This window comes from Acipenser ruthenus, chromosome 5, assembly GCF_902713425.1.
Source record: "Acipenser ruthenus chromosome 5, fAciRut3.2 maternal haplotype, whole genome shotgun sequence".
Lineage (NCBI taxonomy): Eukaryota > Metazoa > Chordata > Actinopteri > Acipenseriformes > Acipenseridae > Acipenser > Acipenser ruthenus.
Window position 1 is genome coordinate 7,433,718 of NC_081193.1, and position 22,926 is coordinate 7,456,643.

Sequence of the window (22,926 nt, forward strand, 5' to 3'; positions counted from 1 at the left end):
ACTCAAATAAACAAAGTACTTGTAAGGAATGTCAAGACCCATATCCAAGCTTTAAATGTAGGGTTTACAGAAAGCACGTGATCTGCACTATCCAAGATAGTCTCGCTATATACCAAGTTATAAAAACAGAACATGGTTGTGGTTTAACTCGTAAACAAAAAACAACTTCCATATTGCAAAGTGTACATTTTTATTTTTAACATTGCTAAAATAAAGAAAATATTTACATAATTTCTATAAATGTATGGTCTTATAAAATAAAAAAAAAACACCACAAAAAAGTCCAATACTCCATACAGAACAAAATGTTACAATAATTTATATAAATTATTTCCCCCCAAATTAGATGTTCAGCAATTTAAACATTTCCAATGGTCATACAACACATTTTTTTATTTTATTTTTTTATTACAAAAGGGAGGAGGTAAATGTTATAAATCTTTTTAAATTCAAGGCATCTTCCTGCGTGTAACTGGCTTTGGAAAAATAGTATCCATCAGTCTCTTTCTAGTTCTCCTCAGGTTTCTCCTCTCTGAAGTTGCATCATCTCCTGATTTTTGTTTTCCCGCTGATGCATCTATTGGGCTGGCAATAGGCGAGATTAGGTTTACTTCCACTGGTGGAGGAGACCACGGGACATCTTTTTTTGCTCTGCCGAGATAGAAAAAACAGCATCATACCTCTGTTCCACTATCAGTTATATTTTTTGTGCTTTCCCAGAATCAAACTTTTCATCTTGGGACTCTGGACAGTCATGGTAGACAACAAAATGATGCATTCTTTTTTAAACATGATTGCATTTGTAATGACAGATCACATATTAGAAGATGGTATTCATGCTGATATGCTTAAGATTTTAAATACAACCATTTCTGTTACCCTTAGAGCCAAACGATAAATGATACAAGCCTCTAACGCAGCAGTTATTTGTACAACAGGTATTAAATGAACATATCAAATTTCTCTTACTTGCTGGCTTTCTTTTTCATTGGTTTTGAAGCTTTAGGAACTTCATTATCTACTTCATGTATATCCTGTTAAGTGATGAAGTAATGGAAGAGAAAACAAAACAAATTAGACAAACCTAAACATTTACTTTTCTGCTGGTAAAGACGAAATACATTTAAAGTTCTGCAGTGTTTATCCTTATCCATTAACATTAAAGAGTATAACAATAAACCTTGAATTACTTATAATAAAAAAGGCATTTCAAAACACGTAAAATCACACTACAATTAAAGAGTGAATGTATTGTTTGTGCTATCCAAGGATACAGTACCCACTGGTGTATGGTAGAGCAAAAAAACAACAAAAATCTGTATGAAGTTTACCATCTCCTCCACAGTTCTGGATATTGTGATGCCAACTTTCCGTCTTGTCCGTGTTGCAGGAGGGGAAGAGACAAACTGCGGTTCAACAGTTGACAGGGCTTCAGGAGAATTTGGCTTTTTAGCTAAAACAAATTAAATTAAAAAAAACAAATGCTGTTACAAAACTTGCACAACAATCACCTTATTCCCATACTCTCTCACAGAATGCATAAGCAGACATTCCAAGAGACATAAGGAAACTTTACAATCCTAGACTGTCTCCCTTAGCAAATGTGCAAAGTTATATATGAAGTCACAATTATCACACCTAGCAATGCAATAAAAAAACCAAAACTGATACACCATGGTGCTCTGACTAATCAAGTCAACCGATTATCTGACCCATTCATCAGCAAGATTCAGGGCAATCGATTTTATTAGGAGTCTATTGTCTAACTGAGAACTTTCAAGGAAGATAGTATTGTTTCTCTCATTCATATATAGATAGATACGGTATAAAAGAAAGGACAGAAAACAAAGAAAGAACAGAAAGAAAAGGACAGAAAGAAAGAACTATATATTACACTTATATTTAGTCCCTTCAGATCTGTAGACTTATGTAACCTTTCAGTAGTGGAATATCAGAATACTAATAAATAAAAACACACCTCCGTTATTAATGTAATTAACCTCAGTTATTAATGTTATATGCACATCATGCTCAGAGTTATCACTGACATGTTGTTTTGTTTCCGAATGAGTTCCTGAGAATAGTCTCTGCAGTTCTTATTATTGAGGTGTACTTGACGCTCGCTGTGTGTTATTGTTTTCTGTAAAACATTGATATCCTATCAGTTAAGAAAAGGCTTAATGCCAAAGGCTTAATGAGAGAGAGAGAGAGAGAGGGCACGCACGCACGCAGCACAGCACTCACATATCTGACCCTATAAAATTTTGACTTTAGTGATGGTTAAACGAGTGTGATGCATATCTGATGATTTCATTTTGGCCCCTTCCAACCCTTGGCCATTTTTCAGGGAGCACAAAAAAGATACAATATCAAAAATACGTATCTGAAAGGACTGTGTTTTGTGTAGGCTTCCATTTAGATGTACTGTACTATATTTTGCACAGAAGTAGTATTTTAATTCAAAATGATATGATTCTGAAAATATCACTTGCCAAAAGAGACAACACGTGGACTGTAATACTGTACAGTACATACTTTTAAATCTGGTACGTATTGTAGCACTATGTAAAATTCCCTGTTAGTGACCGAACAGCAAAATTAAATTAAAATGTTACCTATGCACAGAACTGCGTGCAATGTAAAAGGTAATGCAACTTAGCAAAAGATAAAAAAACAGAATTAAAACAGTATTCAAAATTGCAGAACATAGTGCTTGATAAGGCCCTAATGTCACAGTTCACTTGCAAATAAAAATGCACAAAAACTACTAAAGATCACAGATTAAAAAAGTACATCACAGTACCTAAAACTGCTTAATGATTAACTTTTACATTACTGTGGTTTGGCTGCATTCGCTTTGTAATGATTTTGCATTAAGGGAACACTCGAGAATATTTAATGCATGCACATTTATGTAAATTATCCTAACGCCAGCCATGATGTAAGTCTTATACCATGACAGATTGTAATGGCTAAGGTTTGCCATTTCACACAAGTCAACAACGAAAACAAGTGTAATTTGAAAATAATTTATTAAACATGAGAATGGAGGATCACTTTGTGTCCTTCTAAGTAACCAGGCTACATTTAGCCTATTGCACAATTAAACCGTTTTTAATGAAACCGTCAAAAGTTAACATAAATAAGTTATTTCAATAACTGAAATCTGAGCGAAATAAATACTTAGCGTAGGCCTGACTCATTCTTGTGCAAAAGTTTAAAAAAAGTTCATAGCCTAAATATTTCGCTAGCAAATCAATAATTTTGAACCAAAGCGATATTAGTTATTTATTGGACATGAACAATCCAGCGATTTGTGAAACTATTAAAACACGAAGATTGACAAGTATGTTTATTATGACAGAAATTATATGCTTATATATGAGATTATCTGTACAATATATTTTTATTTTAAAATACACTGTAAAACTCATGGCAATGTGTTTATGTGTGAATTCATTTATGTATATTTGTTTTTCAGTAAGAGTAGTGCTGGGAAAGAATGTTGCCCTTCCAAAAAAAACAGACAGAAGCTGTTTTTACATTAATAACTTATTATAGTTGTACTCTATAGTATGTTACTTTACTAGCAAATGTTTTCCAAACTGCACTGAAAGGAACTATTAAAGAATGTTATTAATTAATTAATTTAATTAGTCATTTTAGCAGGTGCTTTTGTCCAAAGCAACTTCGAGACTAGGGGTGAACTATGCATCAACAACTACTGCAGAGTCACTCACAATAGGACCTCGGTTTTATGTCTCATCCGAAGGACGAAGCACAAGGAGGTTAAGTGATTCTCTCAGGGTCACACACAGTTAATCAGTGGCTGAGAGGGGATTATAACTGGGGACCTCCTGGTATCAAGACCTTTTGGACCAGTAAGCCAGCCTGTTATAAATTTGTTGAGGTGAGGTGGTCACAGGGAACCTTTTGTGTATCTTGAAGAATTTAGTGAACCCGTCAAGCTACAAGGCTAGATCCGCCCCTGTTAAATAACCAACTGATTGATTGTGTTCACTGTTAAATAAAAACCAAAATCCTACAAGTTATATTCTACTTTTTTTGTGTGTTTTGTACGACAGGGAGGGGGGAAAGTAGATTTTGTCCCTTGGACAAGAATTTTTTTTTCAAAAATGGCACACCCGATAGATAGATCAATATATAAAAATACATTTGGTTTCAGACTCCTCTGGTAAACTGTAACTCAGCTAGAGTCCAAAACTAAATGTTTGGAGCAGATTACAGTAGCATTATAATTTTCATTATTATAGCCCAAAACAGTATTGCCTGAAAACAGCTTTTGTAAAATACAGCTTTTGTAAAATACTTACTTATCCCTATACCTAACATACTTTCTTTACCTTTCATCAACCTTGTGCACGGAGGAGTGAATACAAAGGGTTCTTGAGCTGGTAAATCAGAAACTTTTCTGGGGTGACCCCTTGCTTTCTTAACAGTTGCCTTTGCAGGATCCATCTTCTCACTGTCCCCTGCATTGCTTTCTATATTCTGTTCTTCAGCATGCAGTTCATCACTGCTGGAGAGTTCTGCCAAACCCCTGGTGTCCTCAGCCTCATCAGGGGAGGGGTGCTGGGTTTCCAGGGTGTTCCTCCTCCTGCTGTTAGCTGCAGTTCCATGTACCTCTTTGATCATTTCATCATGATGAGACACAGTACCTTCAACCATCATAATTCCGGACTCTCTGGTTTCCGTTGTTTCCACAAGCCTTGTGCTTTCCTTAGAAGTGTCAGGGGCTTGCAGCGCTAGTTCATTTGCATAGGCATTTTCTAAAATGGGCAATGCATCTTCAGGAACTTGTGTTAGGCTTGCCAATCTGCTCCTGGTAGCTCTACGAGGAGTAGCCGTTTTAAGCTGTTCCAAACTGCTCTTGGACTTTCTGCCTCTTTTGGGGGTGAGGGGCATCTGCTTATGATGCTCGGTGGAAATGTCCTTTTGTTGGGACACTTGGGGAATCTCCAACGTGACCCCTATGGATTTCCGGGTAAACCTACTAGGACTGGCTGACACTTTTACTGGCTGGTCCACCAAGGCACTTTCAGAAACAGCCAAGATACTGCTTGTTCGCCTGGTTCTCCTTGTAGGGATAACCGTCATCGTTACCTCTTGTTTATTATCTTTATCCATAGCTTGGATGCTTTCCACAGGCTCAACAATGCTACTTCTTGTTCTACGTCCCCCTCTCCTTGGCGTGGTTGGCTGTGTAGTTTGGTGCTGGTCTGCGTCAGGTTCTAACTTGACATCTTTAGTTTTTCTCAGGGTCCTCCCTGGTGTAGCAGACGTGTTTGTTTGGGGCTGGTGCTTTGCACTTCTCATAGCTCTTCTGGGAGTTGTAGGCACCTGTAAGTCTGGTTGATCCAAAGGCTCGCCATCTATTGGATGTAACATCTGAACATCTGCAGTCTGCTCCTCAACCATCACCACACTTTTTCCCCTGGTGCATCTTGATTTCTGCTTGTTCTCTGCCAGAGTGCTGGTTATCTCTTTGATGCTAGCGTCTGTCAAAGCGTGAATGGGTTCCTCCAAGGGTTTGGAGGTTGGGCTTCTTACTGTTTTGCCCGTCACCAGCATTTCTTCCTGCATACAGCCGTCGACCAACTCAGCAACAAACTCCTTAGTTCTAGTGTCTTTGACAGCATCTAGCAGGTTCTCTGCAATAACCATTTTAATCGGCTCAGACACATATGGAAGAGACTCCGCAATATCAATTTGGGCTTCAGGACTCTCCTCCGCAGCCTTTACCAAAGTTACAGCCTCCTGATTACCAATTTGTTGTTCTGACTCTTCAGAAACATCACGACCTTCCTCAGCATGGTCTCCACTTTCTCTCACTTTAAGCAACTCTACAACCAGAAGGTGTGCATTAGGTTCAGTAGCTGCATTTTCCATTTCATTCTCTCCATCCTCAGCTTCAAGTATTAAAGAAAAACTGCTAGGAGTTGGTTCCAGGTCATCATGAATCTTCGAAACTTCACTTTCATTGGTTTCTCTAATTTCCAAGAGTTCTCCTTTGAAGTGCTGCGTGTCGGAGAACTGGACCGGAGTAAGAACAGGGACAGTCGGCTGCAACTCTGTGTAAGACACTGGTTCAGGATCTTCTACAACACTGTGATCTGGAACCTGAAATTAAAATAATAAAGACATAAACAAAAACAAACCTCTAAGCATACCCCCCCAAAAGAAACAAACAAAAAAAATGTATCCTAATTTTACTGTTTTGTCTGGACTGTGCAGTACACAACTGAGACTATTGTTATTTTCATTCATTCAACTAAAATAAACCAGGAAAAAAGGTAGCCTTCATTCATGGAGTAAAAAAGAATAGAAAAAAAAACAAAACATCTTAAAAATAATAAAGTCCCCAATGAATCAGGATTGTACTGACCTGTCTTTCCTCAGAGATTACAGGAAAGTCATCAACAGTGCGCTCTTCCAAGCAGACACCAGATTCTTCAGCAGGGGTCCCCTCTTCCAAGCATTCAACATTCTCTGCAGTGGCCTCCTCTTCCAAGCAAACATGTTCCTCAATTTTACCATTCTCTGCAATGTCCTCAGGTTTGTTTTCTGAAGGTGCTACATCTTCACTGACATGTACCACAGCTACAGGAGAAGATTAAATACAATATTAACTCTCTGCGGTCCTATGTCGGACCTGGTCCGACATTGCAATTATTCCTATCCGGTCCAATGTCGGACCCTGTCCGACATCATCAAAAAAAAGACGCAAAAAACTGGTTTCTAGTCATTTGTTCTCCGGAAAAAGCCGAGAAAACCATTCAATGGCCGAGTGGGAGCGACAGGAGCCGAGTCAAGCCGGAAAAAAATAAAAAGGGCATATCTCATGATTAGTCATACTTTCCCCTGGCATCTGATAATGGAGGCCATAAGGAAACAAGCTGGCTGTGACTGCGTCAGCGCTCAGAGAATATCACAGACATTTGCAGAGCTTTTTTCAGATGTTATAGTAATAAAATAATGACTTGGATCACATTATTGAGGCGTTTGGTGATAAAACAAGTGATCAGGAGATGATTGATCGGTATGTACGACTATTATTATTATTATTATTATTATTATTTATTTCTTAGCATATGTGAAAGCTATAGTGAACGAAAGGGTGGGGCGAGGCTGGAGATGCCTAGTGAGTGCTTTGTTGATATGCAGGGCCTTTTAAACTGGTTTGACACTGGAAAAAAATACTTTTAAACAGCGCGTCTAAAATTAACTGCGCGTGTGAAAATAAATTGGACCTGCTGCGCCTTACGCGCACTTAATAAATGGACTGCAAAGGGTTAACATTTCATGACCTTTGTAATTGCCCAGTTGATAGCATGGAAGACTACAGTGCTCCATTTATCAACTAAGCAGTTGGTAGCTACAGATGCAAAGTCCTGCTAAAAACATTATCATTTAAAACACACAATGTGCTAATATTTTTAAACATATTCCATATACGTATCATACATTTTTTTTGTTTTACTTACACCGAGTATCAGCCGCTACAGGTACCAAAACATCTGAAGAGTCGTCAGTCCCAAAAACCACCTCAAACAGTGGGTACGACTTTTGTTCACTGCTAAAAACATTAAAAAAGGCAATTACCATACATATATGGAAAGATGATACACAGGTAATGGTTACTGTGCGATATCTTTCCATTTTTAAAAGGTATACCTACAAATTGCCATAAGGGAATGTTACACTAATGTGTGAAATTATAGCCTAACCAAGATCATAAATAGATCCTATCCGAGCACAAACAAAACACAAAATGGTTTGTATGCCAATAGCAAGTTTGGCAAACTACAATTTCCTTAATTATAATGGACGCTTTCTGTATTACCTCTCAGATGCTGCCATGTAGTGAAAGTCTGTCACAAAGGCGTCCCTAATACTAGCACGTGTCAATGTTGAGGGGACATCCACATTATCCAAATCTAAGGAAAAAAAATAATAAACAAAAACAAGGTAATACAGGTAGATATATGCAGAGCTTGATTCCGATTGTAGAGGAACATGAAGTTACCTTTGTACTCCATTGGTGGCTCTACCACTTCATTTTCATCCTCTGGGTGAAGTCTTTCCTCCTGCTTCTCTATTAAGAATACTTCAGACACCTTTTTTTCTTCTTCCTCCTCCTCCTCCTCCTCCTCCTCCAGCACCACCAGCTGTGGCACTTCCACCTGCACTGGTTTACAGTCCACAGAAACTGCTGGCTTTGCGTTTATAATCACTACATCATCCTCAAACTCCTCGGGGGTGGGTGCATCATGGAATTCCAACGTGGAGTCTCCGGATCGTGCAGAAATGTGGCTCATCTCCTTGACCTCCTGCATGTCTTCTGAAGCATCTCGGTCAGGAATCTCCTCCGCCATTCCCTCATTCTGCAGTTGCAAGACCAGTGGCTTGCTTGGTGCAAACAAAACACGTTCTTCTGCAGAAGTAGACCAAGGGCTAGCTGACCGAGATCTTGATTTGAGTACCGATGAAGTTGCTGAGAGCAAGTTTATTTCGTTATCAGCTGCAATCTGTTTAAATAAATACATGTTACATGCTGTACAGTCATCCCGCAGTGCAATACAAATATTCTAAATGGGCAAGGTGGTTTTAAGAGAAGAAACAGCAGAGAAAATAAATAAATAAATAAGGATTAGCCATAAGTGTGATGTAAAGTTAGACCACCATCTTCTCAACATATAAAAAATGTAGTTTTGATGTGTGCCAAGGTTTTATTAACAGCTTGGTCCTTGTATTTTCTATTCCAACCTGTTCTGCTTACCCCATTGCTCCATTGTGCAGGTCTGGTTGTAGCCTCTATGAAGGTGATACGACTTTCTTTCACACGCAGAGGTGGGGTGAGGGACCTGCCCGGAGAAGCAGAAGGAGACCCTACAGGCGTTGGGCGCTGGCTGGACCTCAGGATGGAGTGGGGGGTGAAGCCAGGGAAGCTAGAGGCCACAGATGTCAAAGCTCTTGCTCTCTATTATATAGAAAAAAGCTAAATCAAAAGAGAATACTGATCTATTTGTCAAGCAGCTGATGCAACATTATATCTTCACTGTGCAAGGAGTCCTTATTTACAGCTGCCTTGTAACTGAAAGCTTCCCTGATAAATATAAACCAAGAGATAATCATTAAATTGCTCTAAAATGTCAACTTTTTTACAACTCACCTTTACCACTGGAGGAGTTTGCAGCAAGGTTAGCTCGGAGGGCTTAAAAACATTTTTGAGGTAGCTGGGCTTGATAGCACTTGGCCGTAATGGACTGGATGTAGTCCATGATGGGATAACCTTGGGTGGAGTTTGCTGAATGCTCACAGCATCTGGAGACTTCTCAGGAGTAGGCAGAACCACCAAATCAAGTAACCTGGGTAAGCAAAAATAAATAAATAAATAAATAAATAAAGGTAATTGGTGGAAAAGTCAAAAGGTTATTCAAACCAGATATTTGCACTCTGTTTGAAAGGGAGTATACAAAAGGCATAGTGTCACAAATTTCTATGTCACTGTTGAGGTCAACAATTCACAGCAAAGTTTCCAGTATTTTAGCTTTTACAGAATTTTGTGCGAAACACCACATAAGGGTCTTTTTTTGTGTTACCTGGAAATCCTCTTTGTAGTTCTGGTAATAGGCGTGCCCACAAACGCATCAGTTTGGTCTAATGACAGCGGGGGTGATTTAACGAGTGGTAGTTCAGGAATTTTCGGACTACAAAAAAGAAAGATTTAAAAAAAAGAAGAAGAGTCACCTTTACTTTGTTTCTGTATATTAATTATAAGTTATTAATTATAAGTTTTATATTATGTGTGTGTTTTAAAGTTAAGTTGTTTTTTAATCATTATGTTTAAATTGTGTGTGAATGTGCTTTTATAGTGGTTCTAATGCAGTACTGTCCAAGTTTAGAATTCTCTCATTATACATGGCTGACCCCGAGACGGGGAGGAAGGTGCATTAAGACAAAATGGACGCTGACCCTGAGACGGGGGGGGGGGGGGGGGTATTTTAAAAAGACAAGATGGATGCGCCCTGCTGAATGTAGCACAACTACCTCGATTATTGGACAGAAACCAGTCAGGTTAAAGGCGAGTCAACAATTGCTTATGAAGGTATACATATCAAACATTGTAAAGTTTTGTCAGTCTTTTTATCTCTTTCAAAATTGACTCCATGGATATCTATGCTTTCTGATACAAGCACTGAGCTGTACGGAGGCCTTGTCCAAAATCAGTTTGGAACTTGTGCTTTTATGACTGTACTGGAGGTATACCTTATTTGTATATAAATAGTTTTTGAATAAAAAAAACATTTGTCATCTAAATTATTTCACTACATCTATAAATCTGAAACAAAATTAGAACTTACCTTTTGAATGGTGACAGATCCGGTTTAGTAATATCGCCAACCCACACCTCCCCAATTTTAGAGAGCACATTGTTAATGAAGGTTGCTCTTGTGAGGATATTCCCTGAAGCAGCTGGTTTTGCCATAGTGGACAATGGCTTTGGCCTTGAAACTGTAAATAGAAGGATTAAAAGCATAAATGCATCTTGGGACAAAAACAAAAAGCATCATACTAGTTTAACTAACTGCACCACCAATGTAGAACATGCATAACATTTCAAATTTACCAACTCTACAGATCAGATTTCAATAAATATCTACTGAAATACTACACATTTCAGGTTTCTTTAGCCCTCTGATTGAGTGCAAATCCTGTGTCACAAGAGAAGCAGCTGTGTTAACTTAGAACAGGGTTCATGTACTTTTTCAACATCAAAATTACATACTTTTTCCAGACCTCCATTTGTTTTTCCCCAGACTTGTGTTAGTTAGTTTCTACTAGTTTTTCGACAGTTATCCACATAGGCGGGCAGCCGCGGAGCATTATAGCTTTTTGATCCAGAGAAGAAGTTGCACCTGGTTTTCTAAAAGTATTTGTCAGAATCTGAAGGTGCATATCTAGCAAGAGACAATGCAGGTATTCAAAAGAAGAAAGATACAATCTAAGAAACGTCCAATATTTGAGAACTACGTTGCATTATTTACAAAGACAATATAAAAAGTTGTATACTTGTGCCAAAATAGGATAGTATAATGGTACCAACAGTATACTAAAACCAGACAATTTTAGCACAAGTACACTTGCAGTATACTACTTTTTTGTAAGGGATGATATTGGATTCTGATCCAAACTTCTTTATACCCTGTTAAATGTTGAATACTACGGGAGGTGAAAAATAACAAAAATGAAATAACAAATGTGCATGCGTTATATATTAAAATGTGTAAGTGCCGTATATTAAACACACAAGTCAAATACTAAATACAGTTCACCCTCGCTATAACAACCCTGTTTGGGGCCAAAGCCTTTTGTTCGCTATAGTAAAAGGACAATCCAAAACGAACAATATAAGCTGCTGGAGTAAGTTAAGGAAGTCACTTTGGATAAAGGCATTAGCTAAATTATTAATAATATTAGTACTGTTTTTATTCTTTGATTTTCTTTATTATTACAGTATTTGTCACAACTACCATCAACAATAATAATAGCAATGAGATTGTACGAGCCAACATCAGGAGCAGTTAGATTTTCTTTTTTTAAAATCAGTATTTAATCGTATAAATGATGAAGGCCATATAGCGAGGATGTAAATAGTATATCTACTCTCCAGTTATGGTTTGGACCCGAGACTGTTGCTGCACTCGGTACTGTAAGTTACACGCAAGCACCACACATTTAAAATAAAAATTACCAGTACATTTTATTAATCACATTAAAGAAATGAAAAAAGCGATGTTAACATGCTATGTTTATACACACCATAGGAGCTACAGAAAGCGTTTTTTTTTTTAAATCTGAGTCAGTGTTAATAACTATTGTATTTGATTTATTTATTTTTTTCTGGGTTGGGAAATAACATTAATGATTTAATAAAGGTAACAACATGATAACAAAATGTGAATCTTGGTGAGCAGAGTACAGTAACTTGTAACTTAGTTTTAAAAAATCATAGCCTTCAATATAAATTTATTATTTTGGATGTCGTAATGTCCATTTTACCCTGTGTTTCGCTGGAGCAGACAGTCATGTGACATATACCAGTGCGCTGACTGGATACGATTGCTTGAGTTGTCAGGGGTGTTACACGGGGCAATCCTCGCGGGACTAGGTCGCTACTAGTTGCTACTAGTAAATTGCCTAGACAGCTGCCGCTAGAGCTGCTGGCCCGCTTTCGAGATCAATTACGAATAAAAAATAGATTACGGAATTATTTTCATTCTCCTGTGATACTAGTAAAATTCCAGACTTTTTCAAGACTTTCATAATGGAAGACATGGTTTTTCAAGCATTTTCAAGCCATGGAAATCAGTTTGGCATTTTTCCATACTTTTTCCAGACTAGCGTACAAACCCTGTTAGAAGCACATATGTGTGCTTACCTGCTTTGGAAATAAGTGCAACAACAATGATCTTGCTTCTAAAGCTGCATTGGGATGACCCTACTGTGATATCCAATTAACTCTGCACTGTAAACTTTTACTTAATTCTGGAGTGTACCTTCCCGCAGAATTGTGGATGGATGGTGGTAAGGTTTTGCTCGTTCTGTGGCAAGTCTCCGTTGCACTCTGGGAAGAACCTTTCCATACTGGTCTAAAATAGAGTTTCTGGCAATTGTTCTTTCTTTCAGTTGAGGATCTCGGTTATTCTAATGAGCAAAAAAAAAAAAGGACTAAACATTTGTTGCCAACATGGTTAAGATTACTAGAATACAAAAACAATGTGTAACTGAACTTTGAATAAACACTGCAGAAAGATTTGGTATTTAAGCCCACCACAATGGTGTAGGTCAGCAGTTCTCAACTGGTGGAGGTGGGGTTGTTCTATGCACAGGATGACATCTCTACACAGGATTAAATGCACTAAAAGTTGGGCAAATTCTTCACCAACTGGTTCCTTGATATAAAATATAATTAAATCGCTACCATGGCAGTGGTGAGGTTCCAAGTATGTTTAGTATAAATAAAAAACCTAAAAGGTGCAGCATGATTCAAAACAGCTTGGGAACCCCTGGTGTAGGTGAATAAATCTGCATACACAGTATGATCTAATGCAATTCTGTAAAAAAAAGAGTGAGTCCTACTAAACGGAATGCTTTGGCCATAATTCAAAACTACAATTTCGTAGCAGTTGGCACTATTTCAGGCTTTCCTGGTAGTCTTCATTTTATGTCTATGCAACAGGATTGTATACCGGATGTTGTTACATACCATTAAGTTCATCTTTAGGGTCTGATTGAGTTGCAATGCTGGCACATAGTTGGCTCGCTGGAGATAATAAACCATGAGAAACTCTTGGTTTTGAAGGTCACCATTGCTTTGCAGGAACTTCTCCAAACATTCCTGCAATTCAGGGGAAAAAACCACACACACCACACAAGTGTAAGTGAACTGTACATGTCTATTTAACAATGCTGGCATCAAGACTGAAATGTCCAAATCTGAACTTATATGCTTTTGCTGCATTGTGTAGGTCATGAATTTCTTACTTTTTAATTTTTTTAAAACCCCATAAGCTACATTGCCCAATTTAAAATATTTCCAGGTTTAAAGGTTTAAAATTGATCCATCAAGCAGGTTCACCAAGAGAAAACCCTTGGTGTTATAATAGACTCACTGCTACAACTGTTTAAATAACATACCTGTAATTTCTTTTCATTGTTAATTCTGACAACTTTTTACACTTATAACATTAAAGACATGCGTGTGTGCTTGGCGAAGATACCTCCACGTCTTCACAGAATTGTTGCTCAGCACCAGCAACAAGTTTCACATTGAGCAAGTAAAACAAATAAAAAAAAAATTATATTTTATATATATTTATTTATTATACTGTGACGAAGTGCCCGCCCGTGTGTGTTTCTGTGTTGTATGTTGCGTGTGCGTGTGTTAATGTTGGTATATAGTCATTGGTACACGGGATATAAACAGGTCTGTGTTTCACGTGCATTTAAAAATGTAGATTTATATTTAGGCACGAGGAGGGCACAAATCACTTCACGTGCTGGTTAAATGTAATATGTGAGCACGGGGTTGCACGTAATTCATTCACGTGCTGGGATTCAAGTGAATAATTAATTAGTGATTGAATCCCAGCACAACAGTATATATAGACACATTTTCATTCACTCGGGGTTGGGTGTTCAGTGAGTGGAGAACGGGATTGGAGACGGAGGTAATAATAATAATAGTAATAATAGTTAAAAGTATCTGCTCACCGTGTTTGTCTGTCTAGTCCGTTTTGTTTGTCTTTTTGTTTTGGCTCGAGTGCCGTGTCCTGTGTTTGTTTCAAACCTTTTATTTTCTGTTTATTAAATGCTGAGCGAAACCATTCGCTCAGCTCCACCAAACCACACCTCTCTGTTGTTTATTTCCTGGCTCTGGTCTGACGCCACCCACTCCGGCCATCTTTGTGACATATACACACACACAGTTTGATACATTCTTGGTTTTAGTAGTATAAATTTAATAAGACAAACCTGAACTTTCACACTGGGTCTAATAAAGCTTGTTGTAAAACCTGGAATGGGTGTACCTGCTATGCAATAGCTAGGGCCCTACCCATTTCAAGGCCATGAAAAAATGTGACACGGACCACTGAAATTCATTCTGCACAGTGAAATCTGGTCTGTTTTGTGTACTTTTACCCTGCATTAGAATCCAATTAAGTTATATGTAATGTTCAGGAGCTACAGGATCAGGATCCTAATGCGATTGTTAGCTTGTTTCAATTTAAAAAAAGAAAGCTGGACAGGATTTATTGATTGACACTTAACAGTCAATAACTAGCTTCTACTCACAGATTGGTAGACACGGGCCTCCAGGGCGGGTTTAGTATGACCTACGGATCTCAAATGGTAGTACCGTTAAGCGAGTCAAATTAGACCTACATTTTAAAATGTGTACAAAATAAACCAAAAAGTGCTACAATCATTACTGCAGCGTGAAATTTAAGATTTAAATAGCTGAAACTGCTGAAATGTAAGTTTTTTTTTTTAAATGTTACGAATGTGAAATTTACAAAAATGTACCATGAATTTGGTAGGGCCCTAGCAATAAGAGTCTTATTTTCATCCCTGATGGATGTTTTCATCGTTGATGAATGGATGGATGGCTATAGTAAAGATCACTTGCACGGCCTGGGTGAAAAAAAAAAAAAAATCTTGGAATCACATGACAGCTGTGTTACGTCTTGATGCTACATTTAACCAATCAGAGTTGAAGGACTGGGTTTTCCGTTAAATGTTAATGACTGCTAAAGAAAATAACCAATTCTTTTCAAAGCAAAAACAGTGACAATGAATGTGGAAATTACCAAACTGAAATGGATGATTGAAAATGAAAGAAAAAATGTAGAAAACGAGCAACTTGTAGAAAGCGAATTGGAAGAACCGCAAGAGGGGCTGTGTGTAAAAAAAAAAAAAAAAAGTGGTAAATAATGGAAATGGCTTTTTTACAGCAAGGAATTGGGTGGTATGATGTGCAAGCTCTGCCAGAAACAAGATCGCAAAGGATTAGGGGGTAAATGGCACAGTGTAGCCTGTGTATGAATTAGGGCGGATTATTATTCATTATTTGGTTTCTTATTATTATTCAAATTATATATTTAAAAGGAAAGGCAATTTAATTTCTGTTAAAAGTGCTCCCAGATTAATGCTCTGCCACCCAGCTATTCAGAATTCCTGGGGAGAACCTTGTATAATGCTATATTTTTCAGAACCCTGCTACTTACTGTTTAAAAGGAATGAGCCATGAAGACAGGCTGAAGCTAAACCTATTTAGCCAAGAACAAAGAATTGGGAGGGGGTTGCATGACTGAAGTCTTTAAAATCTTAAAAGGAGTTGACAGTTAACCCTAACCAATACATTAATGCAGTACAAAAACCAGGTCTAGACGACACAGTTGGAAAAATATAATTATTTAAAAATCGATCATCAAGTATTTATCTCTATGTATATAATGAGGAATGGAATCGATTTGATTTAATCGCAGCAGCCATAAACTGTAGTAAGAGCATGCAGAGCAGTTGGAAACAAGGCATTATTTGCGCCTTCTCATTAAGACCATGTTTTTCTTATTTCTTAGCAGACCCTTAGTCTGTTTTTATCTTAATTACTCCAAGAACCCTGGTCAACTTACCAAACTAAAATGTAATAGCACCTACCTGCTCAGTGACTGTGAACGGCAGCTTTAGAAGGTCTTCCATTAGCCCCATCTCCTGACACATTTCATACATGTGTTTTAGCAAATCCTCCACATTCAGCCTACTGGAATGTTGCCTTAGCAAACTCCAGGCCTCCACCATACACCTTATAGTGAATAAATAAAAACAAATAAATTTGCAATGAAGTCAACTGAAGGCATCAATGCCAGCAGATGTTTTAGTTTAACAGTACCTGTTAAACAGGAACACAGTGAGGTACAGTTTTATTTCACTGCTAGTCGACATTGACGGCTTCATCATCTGTATGTATCTAAGGGCTTGTCTGTGCTCCCCTTGGCACATCAAGGCCTGGATTATCCGTGCATGTTGCCAAGACAGCATTGATCGGCTAGTGGTTGGGTGAAGGATGAGATCCAAAGCTGTCTGTGTCACAAACAGATAAGTGCATTACAAGCAAATTTCCAGAACTCAAAATCGTAGCCAAAATTAAGGACTGCCACTTCAGTTACCTCATGATCATTATGATCCAGTAGCCAAAATCCTTGGATAAGCTTTACCAATCCCAAAGGGATTGCAAATGCAGTTGGGAAAGATTCAACAGAGGACTCTGGTTTATTGGAAAAAGAATACAGGACATCCAATAACAAATAAATAACCTGAATGGCATTTGTTAAGGAAATTAAGCTTTTAAATAAACAAACAAACAAACAAACAAAGTACAGTACCAGTGGCGTGCCATGACAAAATGGACTGGGGTAGCAGAGTCGTCGCAACCCCCCCCCTCCTTTTTTTAAGTGGCAGCTACCTGTAACCCACAGATACCTTTCATTATTTTAATTCAGAAAGTACCCAGTAATAAAATTCGAAATAATAATTATTATTATTATTATTATTATTATTATTATTATTATTAATTTCTTAGCAGACGCCCTTATCCAGGGCAACTTACAATTGCTACAAGATAATCACATTATACATTATTTCACATTATACAGATATCACATTATTTTACATACAATTACCCATTTATACAGTTGGGTTTTTACTGGAGCAATCTAGGTAAAGTACCTTGCTCAAGGGTAAAACAGCAGTGTCCCCCACTGGGGATTGAACCCACAACCCTCCGGTCAAGAGTCCAGAGCCCTAACCACTACTCCACACTGCTGCCCTACTGTTGTAAAGGTATTTGTATTTATCAATGTATACTTATGAGCACTATCGTGCGAAATCCAGCTATCCTCCTCACTGCAGTGCTAATCAAGGAATATTCATGTTTTGGGGTTGCTCACTAATGATTGGCCAGCTGTCACAGCTTTAACTTTCCCACTGGTTGCTAAAGCAGGCCCTTCAAGTGAGGCAGAGAATACCCTGGGAGATTTATGGCCCGCCTCTGCTCACTCCCGATTGGTCACCTGTCATTTATATATATATATTATTTTAAAACACTGAAACTCAAAATCAATTATTGTAAGGTGAGATTGGTTTTATGTTGGGAAATATTTAAGAAAAATAAAAAACTGAAATATCTTGCTTGCATAAGTATTCAACCCCTGTGCTGTGGAAGCTCCCAGTTTACACCGATGAAAGAAATTGCCCTAACGAGGACACAATTACCTTACCATTGGCCTCCACCTGTGAACCATTAAAGTTGCTGTCACATTTTCTGGATAAAAACCCCACTGTTGAAGGATCATTGGTCAGGCTGTGAATCTGAAGGAAAATGAAGACCAAAGAGCATTCTACAGAAGTTAGAGATAAAGTAATACAAATGCATAGATTAGGGAAAGGGTACAAAATAATATCCAAGTGTTTGGATATCCCAGTGAGCACAGTTGGATCAATAATCAGGAAGTGGAAGCTGCATCACACCACCCAGGCACTGCCAAGAAAAGGCTGTCCCTCAAAACTCAGCGCTCAAACAAGAAGGAGACTTGTGAGAGAAGCCACAGAGAGGCCAACAATCACTTTGAAGGAGCTACAGAGTTCAGTGGCTGGGAGTGGAGTAATGGTGCACCAGTCAACCATATCAAGAGCTCTGCATAACACTGGCCTGTATGGGAGGGTGGCAAGAAAGAAGCTGTTACTCAAAAAAGTACCATCTGAAAGCACGTCTGGAGTTTGCCAGAAAGCATGAGAGTGACCCAGCTGCGATGTGGGAAAAGGTTTTGTGGTCAGATGAGACAAAGATAGAGCTTTCTGGCCAAAACTCAAAGCGCTATGTGTGGCGCAAACCTAACACTGCCCATGCCTCAAGACACACCATCCCTACAGTGAAGTATGGTGGTGGCAGCATCATGCTGTGGGGATGCTTCTCATTAGCAGGGACTGGGCATCTTGTTAAAACTAAAGGAAGAATGGATGGAGCAAAATACAGGGAAATACTGCAAGAGAACCTGCTTCAGTCCGCTAAAAAACTGAAGCTTGGGAGGAAATTCACCTTTCAGAAGGACAATGATCCCAAGCACAAGGCCAAAGCAACATTGGAGTGGCTCAAGAACAAAAAGGTGAATGTCCTACAGTGGCCCAGTCAAAGTCCTGATCTCAATCCCATTGAGAATCTGTGGCACTATTTGAAAATTGCGGTCCACAAGCGTCGTCCAACCAACGTGAACAACCTGGAGCAAATCTGCCAAGAAGAATGGGCCAAAATCACTCCGACACTGTGTGCAAAGCTGGTACATACTTACTCCAAAAGACTTAAAGCTGTTATTGCAGCGAAAGTTGGCTCTACCAAATATTAATGTGTGGGGGTTGAATACTTATGCAAGCAAGATATTTCAGTTTATTTTTCTTAAATATTTCCCAACATAAAACCAATGTCACCTTACAATAATTCATTTTGAGTTTCAGTGTTTTAAAATAAAATATCAAACAGAACGAAATTTCAATGTACCATTTGTAATTCAGTAATATGAGAGAATTGGTCAGGGGTCTGAATACTTTTGCAAGGCACTGTGTATATATATATATATATATATATATATATATATATATATATATATATATATATAAAAAAAGGACATTCTTTGACTCCCCTATTGGTTAAACTCACTCAAGACCTTCAACTGAAACGGAGAATACCCTCAACTGTTTTTTTTCTAGTAAACCCTGTAAGTGATCTTGGATAAAGGCATCAGACAAATGAACAAGTAATAATTAGAATACTATGTTTCATAGTATAAGAAAGCACACTGTACGCAAGTGAGTGAGGCAACGTAATGTCATTTGACTGACGGTTTATATGGTTAGCAGAGAATACCTAAAAGGTCCTGACGGCACGCCACTGTTCAGTATATAGTCACTCAAATAAGCATTTTTAGGAGTGTAACTTGATATGCAAGAGAGCTTTGAGCTGTGCAGATTAAAACAAGCAGGTAAGCAAACAAAGCATGTCTTTCCAACTCTTCACAGACCAACGGTGCCTGAAGGACGGAGAAATATACACAAATTAAAGGATACAATTGCATGCTTTGCCGATTCTTCAGCACTCTCCAACAGGTAAATATCAAGCAATGCCTAGGGGGGAAAAAAAGTTATTAATTACCAAACTACAAAACCCTCATAACTATTGTGGTGCTCTTCAAATCACCCCCACCCCCACAAAACAAATCTGCCTAAATTAGATTATGCCATTAATATTAGTACACCAATACCCCTTTCACAGAGACAAGTTATGATGGCTCAGAACCAGCACCGATCCGGCACTTTGTGTGAATTGCCTATACCGTCACAGAGCCGTCACATTTTATATGAGAGGTGGTTCAGAGACGGCACCGAAGCATCTTAACTGCCTGTGTGAAATGGTATGCCGATACTGAAGCGCTATAGTGGGAGTGAATTGCAAGTCAACATCCCACATGCCTGTATACCGAACGTGTTACACGCTTTCTTCCCCCCCACCCTCAAATACAATGGCTGAAGAATGAGGTATAACTGGAGTCCAGAAGAAGTTAAGGAATTGTTAACTTTACAGGCGGACAAGGAGGTGAATTCAAATAGAAGGGACGGTGCGTGATGCTGTAATTTATGGGCAAATCACTGACATGATGCATGAGTGTGGATACAACCGTTGCCATGAAAACTATCTGTTGACTGACAGGTTTGAAGGTTGTACTCACATGATCCCCTTGGCTGGGTGAAAGGGATATGACGGTATTATACTGGCATAGATTGCGCAACTTCATTCTATGTGAATGGATATTTTGAAACGTCTGAGACTGCTCATTAGTGGCATTTGTGTGTGAAAGGGATATAACTACGCCATTTCGTAAACCACAAAAGCAAAGAAAACGCCACAGCACACAAATCAGCTTAAATATATATCGAGATGTGATAGCATTAGAGATCCAAATATGTCTCAGCCAATGTCCCTTTCAGAACATCCCCACATATTCTGTACCATTAGTTTCCTGTAGAAGTTAAGAAAAAAACACTAAGACTTACATGCAGTGTTGGAGGAGGATATCTTCCAGTTCCGCCTTCATCGCGCTTCCACACCTTCTCAATTCGATCACCAAACTGGGCCACCATTCCATCAATCATAAGGCAATTTGAAGACCATTTACCTCTAAAGAAAATTAAACACTATTTAGCTGCTGAATACCAAAGTAAACAAGCATACACTATTCAAATCAAATAAAGCTAAATGTTTTCACTTCCTACCTAGATAAGCGTTCAAGCTTCTGCCGTCGGCCGTTATAATAGTTCTGTATTTCAGGATAGTTATAGCAAGGCTTAGATATCTGCAGAACATCTACAAAAACAAAATACAATAAAACATTGGAAAGCAACAGAAATAATGCACACTCACAAACCATTAGAGCCAATTCACACTGTAGCGTTACCAGTCATGTTACAGCATTTGGTCTCACCAAGTAAAAAACCCTTGTTAATCAATATGCTTTAATAACACAAGCACACAGTAATTTAGAAGTTACATTTATCTAGACAGTGTATACGAATACAAAGTGATGAAGTAGCTTATAGGTGGTCTGCCTTCTGACAATATTGATTTAAAAAATATAAGTGCAAACAGCAAATTGGGACGGCAGACAGGACAATGTTAATTGGGAGCGTCTGTGCTATTGGGACGCAGCTTCAATGACAATAATCAAAATAATGAAATTACTTTTCCAGTTACTATAGACTTACCGGCACCTTCTGGCAGGAGACCAGAACGACAGAACCACAGCACCACCTGGGCATATTGAAAAATAAGGTTGGCAACCACATGTTTGTTCGTTAAGTCCACTAGACCTGTGAAATACACAAACAGTGAAAAACTCACCATACATTTTCATTTTCTCCACCCAAAAAAAAAAAAAAAGAAAAAAAGTCTGTCGTCGTCGCGCCCTCCACCCCCAAAAAAAACTGCTTTCACAGAGCAACTGATATGACAAAAGAACTCACCTTTCTCAGTGAGTTCTTGTGCCTCACTGAGGAAGCAGTTAAAAATGGTGTTGAGATTGCCAAGTAGCAACTGACAGTGCTGCATAGCCTGGAGTGTTTGTGGATCAATGAAGTTACAGGAGCTGCTAAAGAGTGGAGCACCTAAAAGAAACAAGCAAATAAAACTTAACATTTCCACTTCTTACTGCCGAGATTGATGTACTGTGCATTTATCACAATTATGTAATATTTTTTCATTCACATATCTTTGATTAATAAATAAACTGAGGTATTACTGCCAAAGCAATTAAAATGTTGAATTAGAAGAAAATGTCAAACTGCACACATCTGTTTGAAAAAGTTCATCTCAAGATGAACAGTGGCATTTGGAAAGGAAAATGGAGAGCACATGGAGTGGACAGCAATAAAAGCTGCCACTTGTTACTGCAGAGTTACCACAAAGACCCTCATGAACAGGGTCCTTCAAAAATGTGCTGTTGGATTATGGAGCAATTTTCAATTGATTTTATAGATACCTTAAAAGCATGTATTTAATTTCACCTTCAGCAAATAAAATGCTTATGAAGCATACATAGTCTGACAATTTCACTAATAAACCTAAAAAAAACCTTCTTAAAAGCATAGTTTACAAGTAAGCACATGTATACTCACAAATGCTGTCAAGTTCATCTTTTGTACGAACCAACTTATTCCATGCCCACTCAAGTACGAAGCGTAGGTTAGCTCCAGACCTTGGTTGCTCTATTTAAAAAAAAAAAAAAAAAAAAAAAAAAAATGTAGTGGAGTTGATGAAAGGCTCAATAGCAAGTTTAAATCTTACTTCTTAGTAAATCCCTCAAAACTATATTGGAGATCCAAACAGCAATAACCTCAAGGATTGGACACATGCAAGTAAATTAAGTATGTACAAGGAGACTAAAATACTCTTACCTTCTCGGGTCCATTGTTTGATGCACCCAGTTATCAGACAAAAGGAACTTGTTTTAACGACAGTTGATAGTATGGCTTCCAACTGTTCCTCCTATAGAATAAGATGTAACAGATAGATTTATCTTAATCCAGTTCCTGGAGATTAAAGAGTAGGTAGCAGGGTTCTGGAAAATATAGTGCTATACATCCCCACATGTTGTCACAACTGTTTAAATAAAGTACCTGTAATTTCATTCATTGTTAACATCCGGACAACTTTTTACACTTATAACTTTAAAGTCTGTTTCAAAGCTCTTTTCAAAATGGCCGCTCTAGTGCACTGGGGTTTGAGATCTGTCACTA

General features: G+C 38.2%; 1 protein-coding gene across 6 annotated transcripts in view; it reads right to left on the reverse strand.

Annotated features, from left to right (window-relative positions):
- Positions 1-171: 171 nt before the first annotated feature.
- The window catches only part of ahctf1 (AT hook containing transcription factor 1), a 31,702-nt gene continuing 8,947 nt past the window's right edge, over positions 172-22,926 (reverse strand). For 4 of the 6 annotated variants that reach the window (XM_034005335.3, XM_059023586.1, XM_034005336.3 and 1 more), the window contains 24 exons: positions 22,585-22,675; positions 22,306-22,395; positions 21,655-21,795; positions 21,397-21,501; positions 20,908-20,998; positions 20,689-20,812; positions 19,705-19,761; positions 16,755-16,901; positions 16,478-16,668; positions 16,246-16,390; positions 13,292-13,423; positions 12,582-12,729; positions 10,386-10,536; positions 9,624-9,731; positions 9,194-9,389; positions 8,801-9,001; positions 8,048-8,549; positions 7,865-7,958; positions 7,506-7,597; positions 6,407-6,621; positions 4,365-6,141; positions 1,332-1,453; positions 970-1,034; positions 172-651 (listed from right to left, as the gene is read on the reverse strand). In XM_034005335.3, coding sequence (XP_033861226.3) covers positions 450-651; positions 970-1,034; positions 1,332-1,453; positions 4,365-6,141; positions 6,407-6,621; positions 7,506-7,597; positions 7,865-7,958; positions 8,048-8,549; positions 8,801-9,001; positions 9,194-9,389; positions 9,624-9,731; positions 10,386-10,536; positions 12,582-12,729; positions 13,292-13,423; positions 16,246-16,390; positions 16,478-16,668; positions 16,755-16,901; positions 19,705-19,761; positions 20,689-20,812; positions 20,908-20,998; positions 21,397-21,501; positions 21,655-21,795; positions 22,306-22,395; positions 22,585-22,675 — 5,187 coding nt within the window. In that variant the 3' untranslated portion in view covers positions 172-449. The remainder of the gene's footprint in view (positions 652-969; positions 1,035-1,331; positions 1,454-4,364; positions 6,142-6,406; positions 6,622-7,505; positions 7,598-7,864; positions 7,959-8,047; positions 8,550-8,800; positions 9,002-9,193; positions 9,390-9,623; positions 9,732-10,385; positions 10,537-12,581; positions 12,730-13,291; positions 13,424-16,245; positions 16,391-16,477; positions 16,669-16,754; positions 16,902-19,704; positions 19,762-20,688; positions 20,813-20,907; positions 20,999-21,396; positions 21,502-21,654; positions 21,796-22,305; positions 22,396-22,584; positions 22,676-22,926) is intronic. The other 2 variants (XM_034005338.3, XM_059023588.1) reach the window with 2 other exon arrangements.